The 14,988-nt window shown below is 49.5% G+C and overlaps 1 protein-coding gene across 2 annotated transcripts in view; it reads left to right on the forward strand.

The window, feature by feature from the left end:
* pcgf6 (polycomb group ring finger 6) overlaps positions 1 to 14,988 on the forward strand; it is a 94,855-nt gene that overhangs the window by 52,395 nt on the left and 27,472 nt on the right. The window contains exon 9 of one of the 2 annotated variants that reach the window (XM_038773280.1): positions 13,197 to 13,283. The exons of the other annotated variant lie outside the window; for it this stretch is intronic. Within the exon in view, the coding sequence (XP_038629208.1) occupies positions 13,197 to 13,283 (87 nt within the window). The remainder of the gene's footprint in view (positions 1 to 13,196; positions 13,284 to 14,988) is intronic. 2 annotated transcript variants of the gene reach the window in all.

The following is a 14,988-nucleotide window of genomic DNA, read 5'->3' on the forward strand; positions in this document are numbered from 1 at the left end:
GTTACAGTGAGGGGGACAGGTGCTGTGTTTACCCCCAGTGCTGTCTCTCTGTCACAGTGTGTTACAGTGAGGGGACAGGCGCTGTGTTTACCCCCAGTGCTGTCTCTCTGTCACAGTGTGTTACAGTGAGAGGACAGGTGCTGTGTTTATCCCCAGTGCTGTCTCTCTGTCACAGTGAGGAGACAGGCGCTGTGTTTACCCCCAGTGCTGTCTCTCTGTCACAGTGTGTTACAGTGAGGGACAGGTGCTGTGTTTACCCCCAGTGCTGTCTCTCTGTCACAGTGTGTTACAGTGAGGCGGACAGGTGCTGTGTTTACCCCCAGCGCTGTCTCTCTGTTACAGTGAGGGGACAGGTGCTGTGTTTACCCCCAGTGCTGTCTCTCTGTCACAGTGTGTTACAGTGAGGGGACAGGTGCTGTGTTTATCCCCAGTGTTATCTCTCTGTCACAGTGTGTTACAGTGAGGGGACAGGTGCTGTGTTTACCCCAGTGCTGTCTCTCTGTCACAGTGTGTTACAGTGAGGGGACAGGCGCTGTGTTACCCCAGTGCTGTCTCTGTCACAGTGTGTTACAGTGAGGGGACAGGTGCTGTGTTTACCCCCAGTGCTGTCTCTCTGTCACAGTGTGTTACAGTGAGGGGACAGGTGCTGTGTTTACCCCAGTGCTGTCTCTGTCACAGTGTGTTACAGTGAGGGGACAGGCACTGTGTTACCCCAGTGCTGTCTATCTGTCACAGTGTGTTACAGTGAGGGGACAGGCACTGTGTTTACCCCACAGTGCTGTCTCTCTGTCACAGTGTGTTACAGTGAGGGGGACAGGTGCTGTGTTTACCCCCAGTGCTGTCTCTCTGTCACAGTGTGTTACAGTGAGGCGGACAGGTGCTGTGTTTACCCCCAGTGCTGTCTCTCTGTCACAGTGTGTTACAGTGAGGCGGACAGGTGCTGTGTTTACCCCCAGTGCTGTCTCTCTGTTACAGTGAGGGGACAGGTGCTGTGTTTACCCTCAGTGCTGTCTATCTGTCACAGTGTGTTACAGTGAGGGGACAGGTGCTGTGTTTACCCCCAGTGCTGTCTCTCTGTCACAGTGTGTTACAGTGAGGGGACAGGCACTGTGTTACCCCAGTGCTGTCTCTGTCACAGTGTGTTACAGTGAGGGGACAGGTGCTGTGTTTACCCCCAGTGCTGTCTCTCTGTCACAGTGTGTTACAGTGAGGGGACAGGTGCTGTGTTTACCCCACAGTGCTGTCTCTCTGTCACAGTGTGTTACAGTGAGGGGGACAGGCGCTGTGTTTACCCTCAGTGCTGTCTCTCTGTCACAGTGTGTTACAGTGAGGGGACAGGCGCTGTGTTTACCCCACAGTGCTGTCTCTCTGTCACAGTGTGTTACAGTGAGGGGGACAGGTGCTGTGTTTACCCCCAGTGCTGTCTCTCTGTCACAGTGTGTTACAGTGAGGCGGACAGGTGCTGTGTTTACCCCCAGTGCTGTCTCTCTGTCACAGTGTGTTACAGTGAGGGGACAGGTGCTGTGTTTACCCCCAGTGCTGTCTCTCTGTCACAGTGTGTTACAGTGAGGGGACAGGCACTGTGTTACCCCAGTGCTGTCTCTCTGTCACAGTGTGTTACAGTGAGGGGACAGGTGCTGTGTTTATCCCCAGTGCTGTCTCTCTGTCACAGTGAGGGGACAGGCACTGTGTTACCCCAGTGCTGTCTCTCTGTCACAGTGTGTTACAGTGAGGGGACAGGTGCTGTGTTACCCCAGTGCTGTCTCTCTGTCACAGTGTGTTACAGTGAGGGGACAGGCGCTGTGTTTACCCCAGTGCTGTCTCTCTGTCACAGTGTGTTACAGTGAGGGGACAGGTGCTGTGTTTACCCCCAGTGCTGTCTCTCTGTTACAGTGAGGGGACAGGTGCTGTGTTACCCCAGTGCTGTCTCTCTGTTACAGTGAGGGGACAGGTGCTGTGTTTACCCCCAGTGCTGTCTCTCTGTCACAGTGTGTTACAGTGAGGGGACAGGCGCTGTGTTACCTCAGTGCTGTCTCTCTGTCACAGTGTGTTACAGTGAGGGGGCAGGTGCTGTGTTTACCCCAGTGCTGTCTCTCTGTCACAGTGTGTTACAGTGAGGGGGACAGGCACTGTGTTACCCCAGTGCTGTCTCTCTGTCACAGTGTGTTGCAGTGAGGGGACAGGTGCTGTGTTTACCCCAGTGCTGTCTCTCTGTCACAGTGTGTTACAGTGAGGGGACAGGTGCTGTGTTACCCCAGTGCTGTCTCTCTGTCACAGTGTGTTACAGTGAGGGGGCAGGTGCTGTGTTACCCCAGTGCTGTCTCTCTGTTACAGTGAGGGGACAGGTGCTGTGTTTACCCCAGTGCTGTCTCTCTGTCACAGTGTGTTACAGTGAGGGGGACAGGTGCTGTGTTACCCCAGTGCTGTCTCTCTGTTACAGTGAGGGGACAGGTGCTGTGTTTACCCCAGTGCTGTCTCTCTGTCACAGTGTGTTACAGTGAGGGGGCAGGTGCTGTGTTACCCCAGTGCTGTCTCTCTGTTACAGTGAGGGGACAGGTGCTGTGTTTACCCCCAGTGCTGTCTCTCTGTCACAGTGTGTTACAGTGAGGGGACAGGTGCTGTGTTTACTTCCAGCGCTGTCTATTTTGGCTGTATAAAGCCTGATGTAGGAGCAGTCCTGGATACCAGTTACAGAGAAAACTGAGTTACTCAAGTCTGGTTAATTTTATGTAATTACACATGAGACAGATGGATTCCCTGGGGACATGCGGGAGGGAGAGTGCTGCTCAGGACAGCAGACACGCACACATAGTGTATGAATAAATGATGTGAACAGTTTCCAGGAAGATTTCACTTGTTGGAATCTTTTCTGCAAGGATTGAGTTTGAATTGTTGCTGGAAATGTAGATGTTTGGGTTTGCCGTTGGGCAATATTTTCTATCCTTTTGTGTCTCTTTCTCTTCCTCCCTTCTCTCACATTTCCTTTCATTTCTTTTTGATTTATTTCATACCTCTACTCTTATCTCCTTTTTTCCCTATGCCCTTTTTTATCTTTCTTATTTTCTCTCTTTCATTCTGTCAGTTCTTTTTCTTTTCCTTTCTCATTCTATCTCTCTTTCTCTCCTTACTCTTTATTCCATTTTCTTTCCACCTTCCTGATGTTTATTGCTCCTTCTCTTTCTTATTTTTTTACTTATCCATTCCCTCTTCCTGTCTGGACTAGTCTCTGTAATTGAAGTCGGTGGCAACCCCTCTCCCTGTTTTGTCTGGTGCAGCATTCAATGGTTCTCCAGCTAATCTCCGGCTGCCATTTTCAGCTTCTCCAGTACACTCCCAGGTTTTATAATTAGCTTTTGATCGTTCTCAGTGGTTAAGTGCTGTCTCATCTGGAGGCTTGTGCTGCTTAGCAATTATTTGCACAAATCACACATCTGAAGGTTACTTCAAGGCCCAAGAGACCCAGGCAGCCACCAAGGTGGTGAAGATAAAAAGAATTATTGTTTAAAAAAACGAAAAGCTGCAAATTAGCAACACAGCAGAATGAGTCCTGAAATATCACAGGATTAACCGGGTATTGAACGAACAGTCCCTGAATTATCAGCCAGTGAACATACAGTTCCCTCGCCACTTCCCTCATCAAATCCTCACCAGGGTGTCTGACACTGACACTATCCAACAACATGGAAGATTGTTCCCAAAATGAACCAAGCCAATTTTATCACCCATCAAACTTCCTCCAAATCATCAGTAAAGTATTACAATCCCCGACCAGACCACAAAGGTGGCTAAAATACTGGATCAAAGCCCCAATATTTCATTTTATTTTGAAAGACTGAAGCTCCAGGAGTGATTGTGTGAAAAAATAGGGCTTTGGTATTTTTTTTAAAAAACTTTATTATTAACACAATATTAAACTGGTTTTAACTTCAAACCTGAAACAAGCATCTTACTTGCACTTTAACACTACTACTCCATTTTGCATTAAATGAGAAGAAAATAAACAAACATCTCTCAATCCAACTTAGGCAAGGCCTAAAGTGATACTTGCATTCCAAAACAGATCCTGCCTCTTGTGAGAACCCCTTCAGACTCTCTCTGAATGTCTTCAAATGGCTGCTTCAACTGGGTTGTTTCAGCCTTTTCCTTGTCTCCAGACAAGACTGCTCTGCTATTAAATGTTGTCACTTTTTTAGCTATCTCACTGGGAAAGAAAACGGTCTCTCCTTATGGTCACACAAGGGTTACTAGATCAGAGCTTGCTTCCTTTCCATTTTCTCTCAAAACAGTAAACTTCTAATGCTTTCAAAATATTTCTGTGTCTCTAACTTCACCTCCTCCTGATGAAAAATACAAGGAAATTTGGCATGTCCACATTAACTCTTACCAACTTTTACAGATGCACCATAGAAAGCATCCTATCGGGCTGCATCACAGTCTGGTTCGGCAACTGCTCGGCCCAGGACCGCAATAAACTTCAGAGAGTCGTGAACACAGCCCAGTCCATCTCACAATCCTGCCTCCCATCCATTGACTCCGTCTACCCCTCCCGCTGCCTGGGGAAAGCGGGCAGCATAATCAAGGATCCCTCCCACCTGGCTTACTCACTCTTCCAACTTCTTCCATCGGGCAGGAGATACAGAAGTCTGAGAACATGCACAAACAGACTCAAAAACAGCTTCTTCTCCACTGTCACCAGACTCCTAAACGACCCTCTTATGGACTGACCTCATTAACACTACACCCTGTATGCTTCGTCCGATGCCTGTGCTTATGTAGTTGCATTGTGTACCTTGTGTTGCCCTATTATGTGTTTTCTTTTATCTATTTTCTTTTATTTCCTTTTATTTTCATGTACTTAATTATCTGTTGAGCTGCTTGCAGAAAAATACTTTTCACTGTACCTCACTACACGTGACAATAAACTAATCCAATCCAAGTATCACTAAAGAGGGCTAAAAGGGGTCATGAAATATCTTTGGCTAACAGGGTTAAGGAAAATCCCAAAGCCTTTCATTCGTATATAAGGAGCAAGAGGGTAACTAGAGAAAGGATTGGCCCACTCAAAGACAAAAGAGGGAATTTATGCGTGGAGTCAGAGGAAATGAGTGAGCTTCTTAATGAGTACTTTGCATCGGTATTCACCAAGGAGAGGGACAGGACGGATGTTGAGGCTAGGGATGGATGTTTAAATACTCTCGGTCAAGTTGTCATACGGAAGGGGGAAGTTTTGGGTATCTAAAAGACATTAAGGTGGACAAGTCCCCAGGACCGGATGGGATCTATCCCAGGTTACTGAGGGAAGCGAGGGTCGAAATAGCTGGGGCCTTAACAACTATCTTTGCAGCATCCTTGAGCACGGGTGAGGTCCCGGAGGACTGGAGAATTGCAAATGTTGTCCCTTTGTTTAAGAAGGGTAGCAGGGATAATCCAGGGAATTATAGACCTATAAGCTTGACGTCAGTGGTAGGCAAACTGTTGGAGAAGATACTGAGGGATAGGATCTATTCCCATCTGGAAGAAAATAGACTTATCAGTGATAGGCAGCATGGTTTTGTGCAGGGAAGGTCATGTCTTACAAACCTAATAGAATTCTTTGAGGAAGTGACAAAGTTAATTGATGAGGGAAGGGCTGTAGATGTCATATACATGGACTTTACTAAGGCGTTTGATAAAGTTTCCCATGGCAGGTTGATGGAAAAAGCGAAGTCGGATGGGGTTCAGGGTGTACTAGCTGGCTGGGCAACAGGAGACAGAGAGTAGTGGTGGAAGGGAGTGTATCAAAATGGAGAAGGGCGACTAGTGGTGTTCCACAGGGATCTGTGCTCGGACCACTGCTGTTTGTGATATACATAAATGACCTGGAGGAAGGTATAGGTGGTCTGATTAGCAAGTTTGCAGATGATACTAAGATTGGTGGAGTTGCAGATAGCGAGGAGGACTGTCAGAGAATACAACAAAATATAGATAGATTGGAGAGTTGGGCAGAGAAATGGCAGATGGAGTTCAATCCAGGCAAATGCGAGGTGATGCATTTTGGAAGATCAAATTCAAGAGCGAACTATATGGGCAATGGAAGGGTCTTGGGGAAAATTGATGTACAGAGAGATCTGGGAGTTCAGGTCCATTGTACCCTGAAGGTGGCAACGCAGGTGGATAGAGTGGTCAAGAAGGCATACAGCATGCTTGCCTTCATCGGACGGGGTATTGAGTAGAAGAGTCGGCAGGTCATGTTACAGTTGTATAGGACTTTGGTTGGGCCACATTTGGAATACTGCAGTTCTGGTCGCCACATCACCAGAAGGATGTGGATGCTTTAGAGAGGGTGCAGAGGAGGTTCACCAGGATGTTACCTGGTATGGAGGGTGCTAGCTACGAAGAAAGGTTGAGTAGATTCAGATTGTTTTCGTTGGAAAGACGGAGGTTAAGGGGGACCTGATTTAGTGCCGTGCCGTCAGAGTGCCGTGCTGTCAGAGTACAGTGCGGTGCCGTCAGAGTGCGGTGGGGTGCCGTTAGTGCAGTCCTGTCAGGGTGCTGTGCCGTCAGAGTGCGGTGCGGTGCCGTTAGTGCAGTCCTGTCAGGGTGCTGTGCCGTCAGAGTGCGGTGCGGTGCCGTTAGTGCAGTCCTGTCAGGGTGCTGTGCCGTCAGAGTGCGGTGCCGTCAGAATGCCGTGATCAGGGTTCTTTGCGGTCAGGATGCCGTGCCGCCAGGGTGCCGTGCCGTCAGGGTATGATGCTGTCAGCTTGCGTGCCGTCAGTTGCACTGTCTTTGGTTTTGTGCAAATCAGCTGCTTTAGTTGCTTGTGTGGTGAATGTAACTTAGTAATTCACACTGTATTTACCAATACCATTGTAAGCGCAGTAGCGTTATCCAACCACTAGGGGGAGTAGCTCTGGGAATGCTCAGGAGTTTGTACAGGGCTCCACTCTTGGCTCTGCCCGCGACTCCTCCCCTAGACTGCTGTATAAATAACTGTGTCCAGAGCCAGCCTGCAGTTCATCGAGAGTTCAACGGGTAACAGGCTGGCTCTGTAGTAAGTAGATTAAAACCACTGTTCATATCTTAAAGCACGTGTCTCGTGAATTGATGGTTCCATCAATTTAATCTACTTAAGAACAGTCAGGATCGATCATGGAATCAGCCCTCAAGCCTGGACGCCTGGAACTCGACCCACAGGATGGAGAGGCAAAATAAATCTTCTCCCACTGGCTGCGGTGCTTTAAGGCCTACCTGGCAGAAGCGAGCACAGCCGAAACAACAGAGGAACAGAAGTTAAGTCTACTGCACGCGAGGGTGAGCAACAGAATCTCTACGCAACTAAACTCGGCCGGTTCATATACCGCAGCGCTAGCAGTACTCGATAAGATGTATGAAAGGCCCATTAACAAAATTTACGCATGCCATGTGTTCACGACTACAGAATCACTCACCGAATTTTTAAGAGACATCAATAATCTATCGAATAACTGTAACTATCAAGCGGTTACCACGGCTGAACATAGAGAACTTGCTGTACGCGATGTTTTTGTAGCGGGCCTCAGGTCTAATTATGTGCGCCAACGACTGCTGGAAAAGGGGGCCCAAGACTTAGAAACAACTGTGGAAATTGCTACCACGATGGAGGTCTCCTCCCGCAGCCTCACCTCGTTCCCCGCGGACCCCGCGACCCAATCATGGGCCCCCGACCAGCGACTCCCCCAGGCCTGTGCCACGCGGCCGCCCAGCCACCATGCTGCCCCAGCCTGCCATTTCTGCGGCCAGAATCAGCACCCGTGGCAGCAATGCCCGGCCCGCGACGCGACCTGCAGCAGCTGCGGGCGGAAAGGCCACTGCGCGAGAGTGTGACTCGCAAAAGGGGCCCCAGCTTCCAACTCCCCAGCGGCACGAAGTAATCGCGGCCCAAAACGCTGCGGCCTATGCCCCGACCCCGCCCCCTTCCGCCACGTGAGATCCATGGGGCCCGCCATCTTGGCAAACCTCCACCACGCGGCTGGCCACGTGCGACTCATGGGGGCCGCCATCTTGGACGCCATCTTCCTCGCCGCCCGCCACGTGCGATCCACAGGCCCGACCTGCATCTCCACGCGCGGACAACTCATCGGAAGAGTACGACCTCCCCGGGCGCTCGTCACGCGGCCCGCAACTCGGCGCAGTCACCCTGGATCAATCACGCCCGAAGCATCTGCGAAATGCGATGGCAGAGGTCCAAATCAACGGGTACAACACGCCATGCCTTTTCGACTCCGGTTGCACTGAGAGCGTCAGACACCCAGACCTGGTAAGACGCTGTTCGCTCCCCGTTTTCCCCGTGCGGCAAACTATCTCACTCGCTTCAGGCTCCCATTCTGTCCAGATCCAGGGGCGCACCGCCGCGACACTCACAATCCGAGGCGCTAGCTACTCAAAATTTCAACTCTACGTTTTGCCCGACCTCTGCACGCCACTCTTATTAGGCCTAGATTTTCAGTGTAACCTTAAGAGCCTCACCCTCAGCTTCAGCGGGCCCCTGCCCCCACTCACTACCTGGAGCCTCGCTACGCTGCGAATCCCCCCCCTCCTCTCTTCGCCAATCTCACAAAGGACTGTAAACCCGTAGCCACTCGTAGCAGGCGATACAGCCTGCAGGATAGGGTATTTATCAAATCAGAGGTCCGAAGGCTTCTCAGTGAGGGGATTATAGAGGCCAGCAATAGTCCCTGGAGAGCTCAGGTGGTGGTCGTTAAGACCGGGGAAAAATTCCGCATCGTTGTCGACTATAGTCAGACCAGAAATAGATTTACGTTCCTCAACGCGTATCCCCTCCCCAGGATTGCAGACATGGTAAATCAGATCGCCCAGTATCGGCTCTTTTCCACGGTGGATCTGAAGTCTGCATACCACCAGCTCCCAATCCGCCCGGAGGACCGCCACTACACGGCATTCGAGGCCGATGGCCGCCTCTTCCATTTCCTCCGGGTCCCCTTTCGGCGTCACTAATGGGGTCTCGGTGTTCCAACGAGCAATGGACCGAATGGTGGACCAGTACGGGCTGCGGGCCACGTTCCGTACTTGGACAATGTCACCATCTGCGGCTATGACCAGCAGGACCACGACGCCAACCTCCACCGTTTTCTCCAGACGGCACAGAAATTAAACATCACCTACAACAAAGAGAAATGCGTTTTCCGCACAACCAGACTGACCATCCTCGGCTACGTCATGGAAAACGGAGTCCTGGGTCCAGACCCGGACCGTATGCGCCCTCTTAGAACTCCCCCTCCCCCATTGCCCCAAGGCCCTCAAACGGTGCTTGGGCTTCTTTTCCTACTACACCCAGTGGGTCCCTCAATATGCGGACAAAGCCCGCCCACTCTTTAAGGCCACACGATTTCCCCTGTCAGCTGAGGCACGTCAGGCCTTCAACTACATCAAGGAGGACATCGCCAAAGCGGCCATGCGGGCGATGGATGAATCCACTCCATTCCAGGTTGAGATCAACGCCTCCGAGGTAGCTCTAGCAGCCACACTAAATCAGGCAGGGAGACCAGTCGCATTTTTCTCCCGTACCCTCTTCAGAACTCCCACACTCCTCAGTCGAGAAAGAAGCACAAGCCATTGTGGAGGTTATTCGTTACTGGAGGCACTACCTCGCAGGTAGGAGGTTCACCCTCATCACCGACCAAAGATCGGTTGCCTTTATGTTTGATAACTCGCAAAGGGGCAAAATAAAAAATGGTAAAATTCTTCGGTGGAGGATCGAACTCTCCACCTATAATTACGATATTAAGTATCGACCCGGGAAGCTCACCGAGCCTCCGGATGCCCTATCCCGCGGGACATGCGCCAGCGCGCAGATTGACCGACTGAAAGTCATCCACAACGACCTCTGCCACCCGGGGGTCACCCGGCTCGCCCACTACATCAGAGCCCGAAACCTGCCTTTCTCCAACGAGGAGATAAAAGCGGTCACCAGGGACTGCCCGATCTGTGCGGAGTGCAAACCGCACTTCTATAGACCAGACAGGGCCCACCTGGTCAAGGCTTCTAGGCCCTTTGAACGCCTCGCGATTGATTTCAAAGGACCACTCCCCTCAACTAACAAGAACGTTTACTTTCTAAACGTCGTAGATGAGTTCTCCCGTTTCCCATTTGCTATCCCGTGCCCCGACATGACCTCCCACACAGTCATTAGGGCCCTGCATAGTATCTTCACCCTGTTTGGTTTCCCCAGCTACGTACACAGCGACCGGAGTTCGTCCTTCATGAGCGACGAGCTGCATCAGTACCTACTCGGCAAGGGCATTGCCTCGAGCAGAACTACCAGCTACAACCCCAGGGGGAACGGGCAGGTAGAGAGGGAGAATGCGACGGTCTGGAAGACCGTCCTACTGACCCTCCGGTCTAGAAAGCTCCAAGTCTCCCAGTGGCAGGAAATCCTCCCAGACGCGCTCCACGCTATTAGGTCCCTCTTATGCACAGCGACCAATCAGACCCCTCACAAGAGGCTCTTCATATTTTCCAGGGGCACTACCACGGGGGTCTCACTTCCGGCATGGCTGAGGACACCGGGCCCGGTACTCCTGAGGAAACACGTCAGGGCGCACAAAACCGACCCCCTTGTTGAGAAGGTGCGCCTGCTCCACTCCAACCCCCAGTACGCCTTCGTCGAGTTCCCTGACTGCCGTCATGACACAGTATCCCTCCGGGATCTGGCACCCGCCGGATCCAGTGCCCCCTCTACCCCTACAGAAGGATCCCTCACCCTACATCCCATGCTGCCGCCCCCTCGCGCTCCCGAGCCCACGAGCTCGCTCCACCAGTTCTGTGCACCCGCGCCGGCCAGCGCCCCCAGTCCCCGGTCCAACCAGAAGAGTATGAAACTCGGACACAACCATCCCTGGAGTCCGCCATTGTACCCCAGCACACATCACCCATCCAGCCACCGCAAGAGGCTGCAACCCCAGTGCTCAGGAGTTTGTACAGGGCTCCACCCTTGGCTGCGCCCACGACTCCGTTCCCCCTAGACTGCTGTATAAATAACCGTGTCCAGAGCCAGCCTGCAGTTCATCGAGAGTTCAAGGGGTAACAGGCTGGCTCTGTAGTAAGTAGATTAAAACCACTGTTCATATCTTAAAGCATGTGTCTCGTGAATTGATGGTTCCATCAGCTTGCAGAAGTAATTGTGCCACCGTGCCATTGGTGGCACGGTAGCACAGTGGTTAGCACCGTTGCTTCACAGCTCCAGGGTCCCAGGTTTGATTCCCGTTTTGGGTCCCTGTCAGTGTGGAGTCTGCACGTTCTCCACTGTGTCTGTGTGGGTTTCTTCCGGGTGCTCCGGTTTCCTCCCACAGTCCAAAGATGTGCAGGTTAGGTGGATTGGCCATGTTAAATTATCCTTGGTGTCCAAATAATTAGGTGGTGCTACTAGGTTGCGGGGATTGGGTGGAGACGTGAGCTTAGGTAGGGTGCTCTTTCCAAGGGCCGGTGCGGACTCGATGGGCCGAATGGCCTCCTGCCCTGTAAATTCTATGACTATGACTTCTAACCTTCAAAAATAATTAATTGGTGCTGTGTTCTGTGCTGTCCTGAGGACATGGCAGTTCTGGATATAGTTGCATGTTTGTTTTTTTCAAAACTCAGTACTTGAACTGAATGAGGTGATTGCCGTTACTGATTATTATTGTCCTGAATTGATTTGAGTGTTGTTTAATGCCGTGATGTGTGGCTGATCTATGAACGGAATCTGTGTTGTTCTGCTCTGCTCTCAGCTGCAACTTAGCTGAAAAGCGATGCCCAGACAGTCCCAGTTACAATGTCCAGCTCTGGTAACTGAGTGACTGTGGTGAAAGTGCTGAATTGGCTAAATTAACTGTTGGTGAGGAGTAGAACATTAGCCAACCAGGAATCTTTTGGGTGTAAGGCGAACGTGATAACCACTACACCACAGAGTCTCCCACTTGCCAGCCAGGCTTACAGGAAAGGGAAGATGTGTTGATGCGTTCAGGCTTGGGGACATGCCTAACTCAGCCCAATAATCTGCCAACAAATTCAATAAAAGGAGATCCATTTGAGAAAGTTGCCAGGGAGCAGCTGCATGAGAAACTGCACCTATAGGAGAAGAGTGGAGAAAATGGAACTGACTTTGAAAACCATTTGCTGATGTTCAGAGTAGTATTTTGTTGCATAAAGTGAGAATTGAATACACAGTGTACCAATGAATGGTGCCCACACAACTTCATCTGCTTGAATGCAGGTACAACCTGCAGTGCCACGAGCTACTCCACTATTGGGGAAGGAGACAGCTTGTGAATACTCCCCATCGAACTGGAATCGATTCCTGTGCTGTGCTATCAATCTGATTTCCCGCCACCCGTTCAGTCAACTGGTCCTCCAAGGATGAGGGTACATGCATGTTGTAGCCTGGAGATACTGATAGTGATGGTAGGGGGTCTCAAGTTATTTCTAACGCATGGCTCAACAGGAGTCCCTGGCCTGTGACCAATCAAAATGGGGAAGGTTCATTCGGGAAGGCACCAAAGATACCAAAAGACTTCATCGGAAACACCAGGAGGCAACGTCGGAGAGAGCACCAATCTCCCAACACCTTATCTACCTGACCCCGGCATGTGACAGAGTTTGTAGATTACGCATTCTAAACCATCTCCGAGCCCATCCAATCAAAGTGGAAACAAGTCACCCCCGATTCTGCAAGAATTCCTGAGGGGATATAACTGAACTCGCAGTTTGAAGTTGCAGGAATGAAGTTACTGCTTTAATCATGTCCTCTGATTGTCAGGACCAGTGGAGTTCATGGCTGCAAATAGAGATTCCAGGTTTCCATTGGAATACGGTGTAGGAATGTTATCCTCCGTGAACATTCAAAGATATGCAAATAGGAGTTGGCCTTAAGGTAAATAGTGAAAAAAATCTGAATTCTAACAGCCATTGCCAATATTTGAGTCTGGTCACAGTGTGGGTCTCAACACCTGACTTTTGTAGATGGTGGGGAGAGAGGTGTTGCTGCAGCTTTATAGAGAGCTGGTGGAGAACTGATCATTTTGTGGAGGGTTGGGGATGTCCAGCTCCAAGTGCAATCTGGGTCGGGGAGGGAGGCGACATTCATTTGAAAACAAAGACATTGCGCCTGGAACTGTCTCTTTCCAGGGTCACATTCTGTTGGTAAATGTTTAATCACGGGCCATATTTTGTCTAATTGACAGGTAGACATCATCTGTGGAGACAAGATCTTAGAACATCACCAGACCTTGAGGCACATTCGAAGCAGCGTCACCCACAGCAGCATACGGGTTAGTGCTGGTCCCCTCGCTTCACCCAATAGCAAATTAAATTCTATGTAATGGGAAAGAATGAAAATATATCAACAGAACCGAATACATAGGAATCATTCAGAAGGATAATTTTTTTTCTGTTTTTAAAATTTAGAGTACTCAATTCTCTCTTTTTCCAATTAAAGGCAATTTAGCGTGGCCAATTCACCTACTCTGCACATTTTTGGGTTGTGGGGGTGAGACCCACACAGACATGGGAGAATGTGCAAACTCCACAATTGCAAAGGATAATATTGGGATTCTGTAACAATAGGGATCCGTGGGAAGAATTGTAGTGACAATCTTTGCAATCGGAATCACTGGGCAGGGCTTTATTGGGTTCTGTGCTGTAACATTGAGTAGGAATGATCTCATTAATAAAAATAATAACCGCTTATTGTTACAAGTAGGCTTCAATGAAGTTAATGTGAAAAGCCCCTAGTCGCCACACTCCGGCACCTGTTTGGGGAGGCCGGCACGGGAATTGAACCCGCACTGCCTGTATTGTTCTGCATTACAAGCCTGCTGTTTAGACCCACTGTGCTAAACAGCCCCTGATAATTGGATATCAGTTAGCATAAATGAGAAGAGGGTCATACCTGTGAATGGAACAGACAAGTTGGAATTGTGGATAAATCAAAATACTGCCGATGCTGGGAATTTGAAACGAAACAGAAAATGCTGGAAAATCTCAGTGGGTCTGGCAGCATCTGTGGAGAGAGAAAATAAAGTTAACGTTTTGAATTTGATTGGAAAGTGTATGTGGGCAGCACAGGAATGAGAAATGTCAGACTGGGTATTCTGAGGTGCAAACCAGCATAAATTTTACACTAAACACAAAATATTGCTTTGACAAAGAGTCATCCCGACTCGGAACATTAGCTCCCTTCTCTCTCCACAGATGCTGTCAGACCTGCTGAGTTTGTCCAGCATTTTCTGTTTTTGTTACAAAATATTAATATTCTGTACGGTTATTTCCAAATAGTATACAACAGAACTAAAATATAATTACGATTTTGACTTTGCTATAAATGACTTGCAAGTGAGATCAAAATAAATCTCCAGGTATGGGTGGTACTTTTTGCAGAGTGCTGGAACTGAAGCTTATGTCTGACTGCACTTATAGTCCAGTTCTAGTCAGATTGCAGATAGAATCGTAGAATCATAGAATGGGTACATCATAGAGAGGGCAGTTATGTCTGTGCTGGCTCTCTGAAACAGCTTCCCATCTAATCCCACTCCCTGGCCCTTTCCCTGTAGCCCGACAAGTTATTTTCTCTTCAGGTTCTTATCCAATTCCCTTTTGAAAGCCAGGATTGGACCTGCCTCTTTCAGGCAGTACATTCCAGACTAGTTCTCACCCTACTGAAATTGTCTGTCCTCCAGTTGAATATTTTTGCTCTGGATTGCCCTTTATTATGACTAACCTAAACTTTATACTTTATACTACATTCATTGTTCCATCCTGACACTTAATCCGTTTGATCACCTCATTCCCCAATACAAGATCCAACATTGAGCTCGGAAAAAAGGAAACGTAAACTTGCATCAGGATATTTTTCTTCCCATTGATAGAATGATCAATACATGGACTCTGAGGCAGAGGATTGGAATGAAGAATCCTGGAATCATGTAGGAAATGAATAGATGCTGAAGTGTGGTTGGGGGGAGGGAATATGGGTCT

The sequence above is a fragment of the Scyliorhinus canicula genome, chromosome 16 (assembly GCF_902713615.1).
Source record: "Scyliorhinus canicula chromosome 16, sScyCan1.1, whole genome shotgun sequence".
Taxonomy (NCBI): Eukaryota; Metazoa; Chordata; class Chondrichthyes; order Carcharhiniformes; family Scyliorhinidae; genus Scyliorhinus; species Scyliorhinus canicula.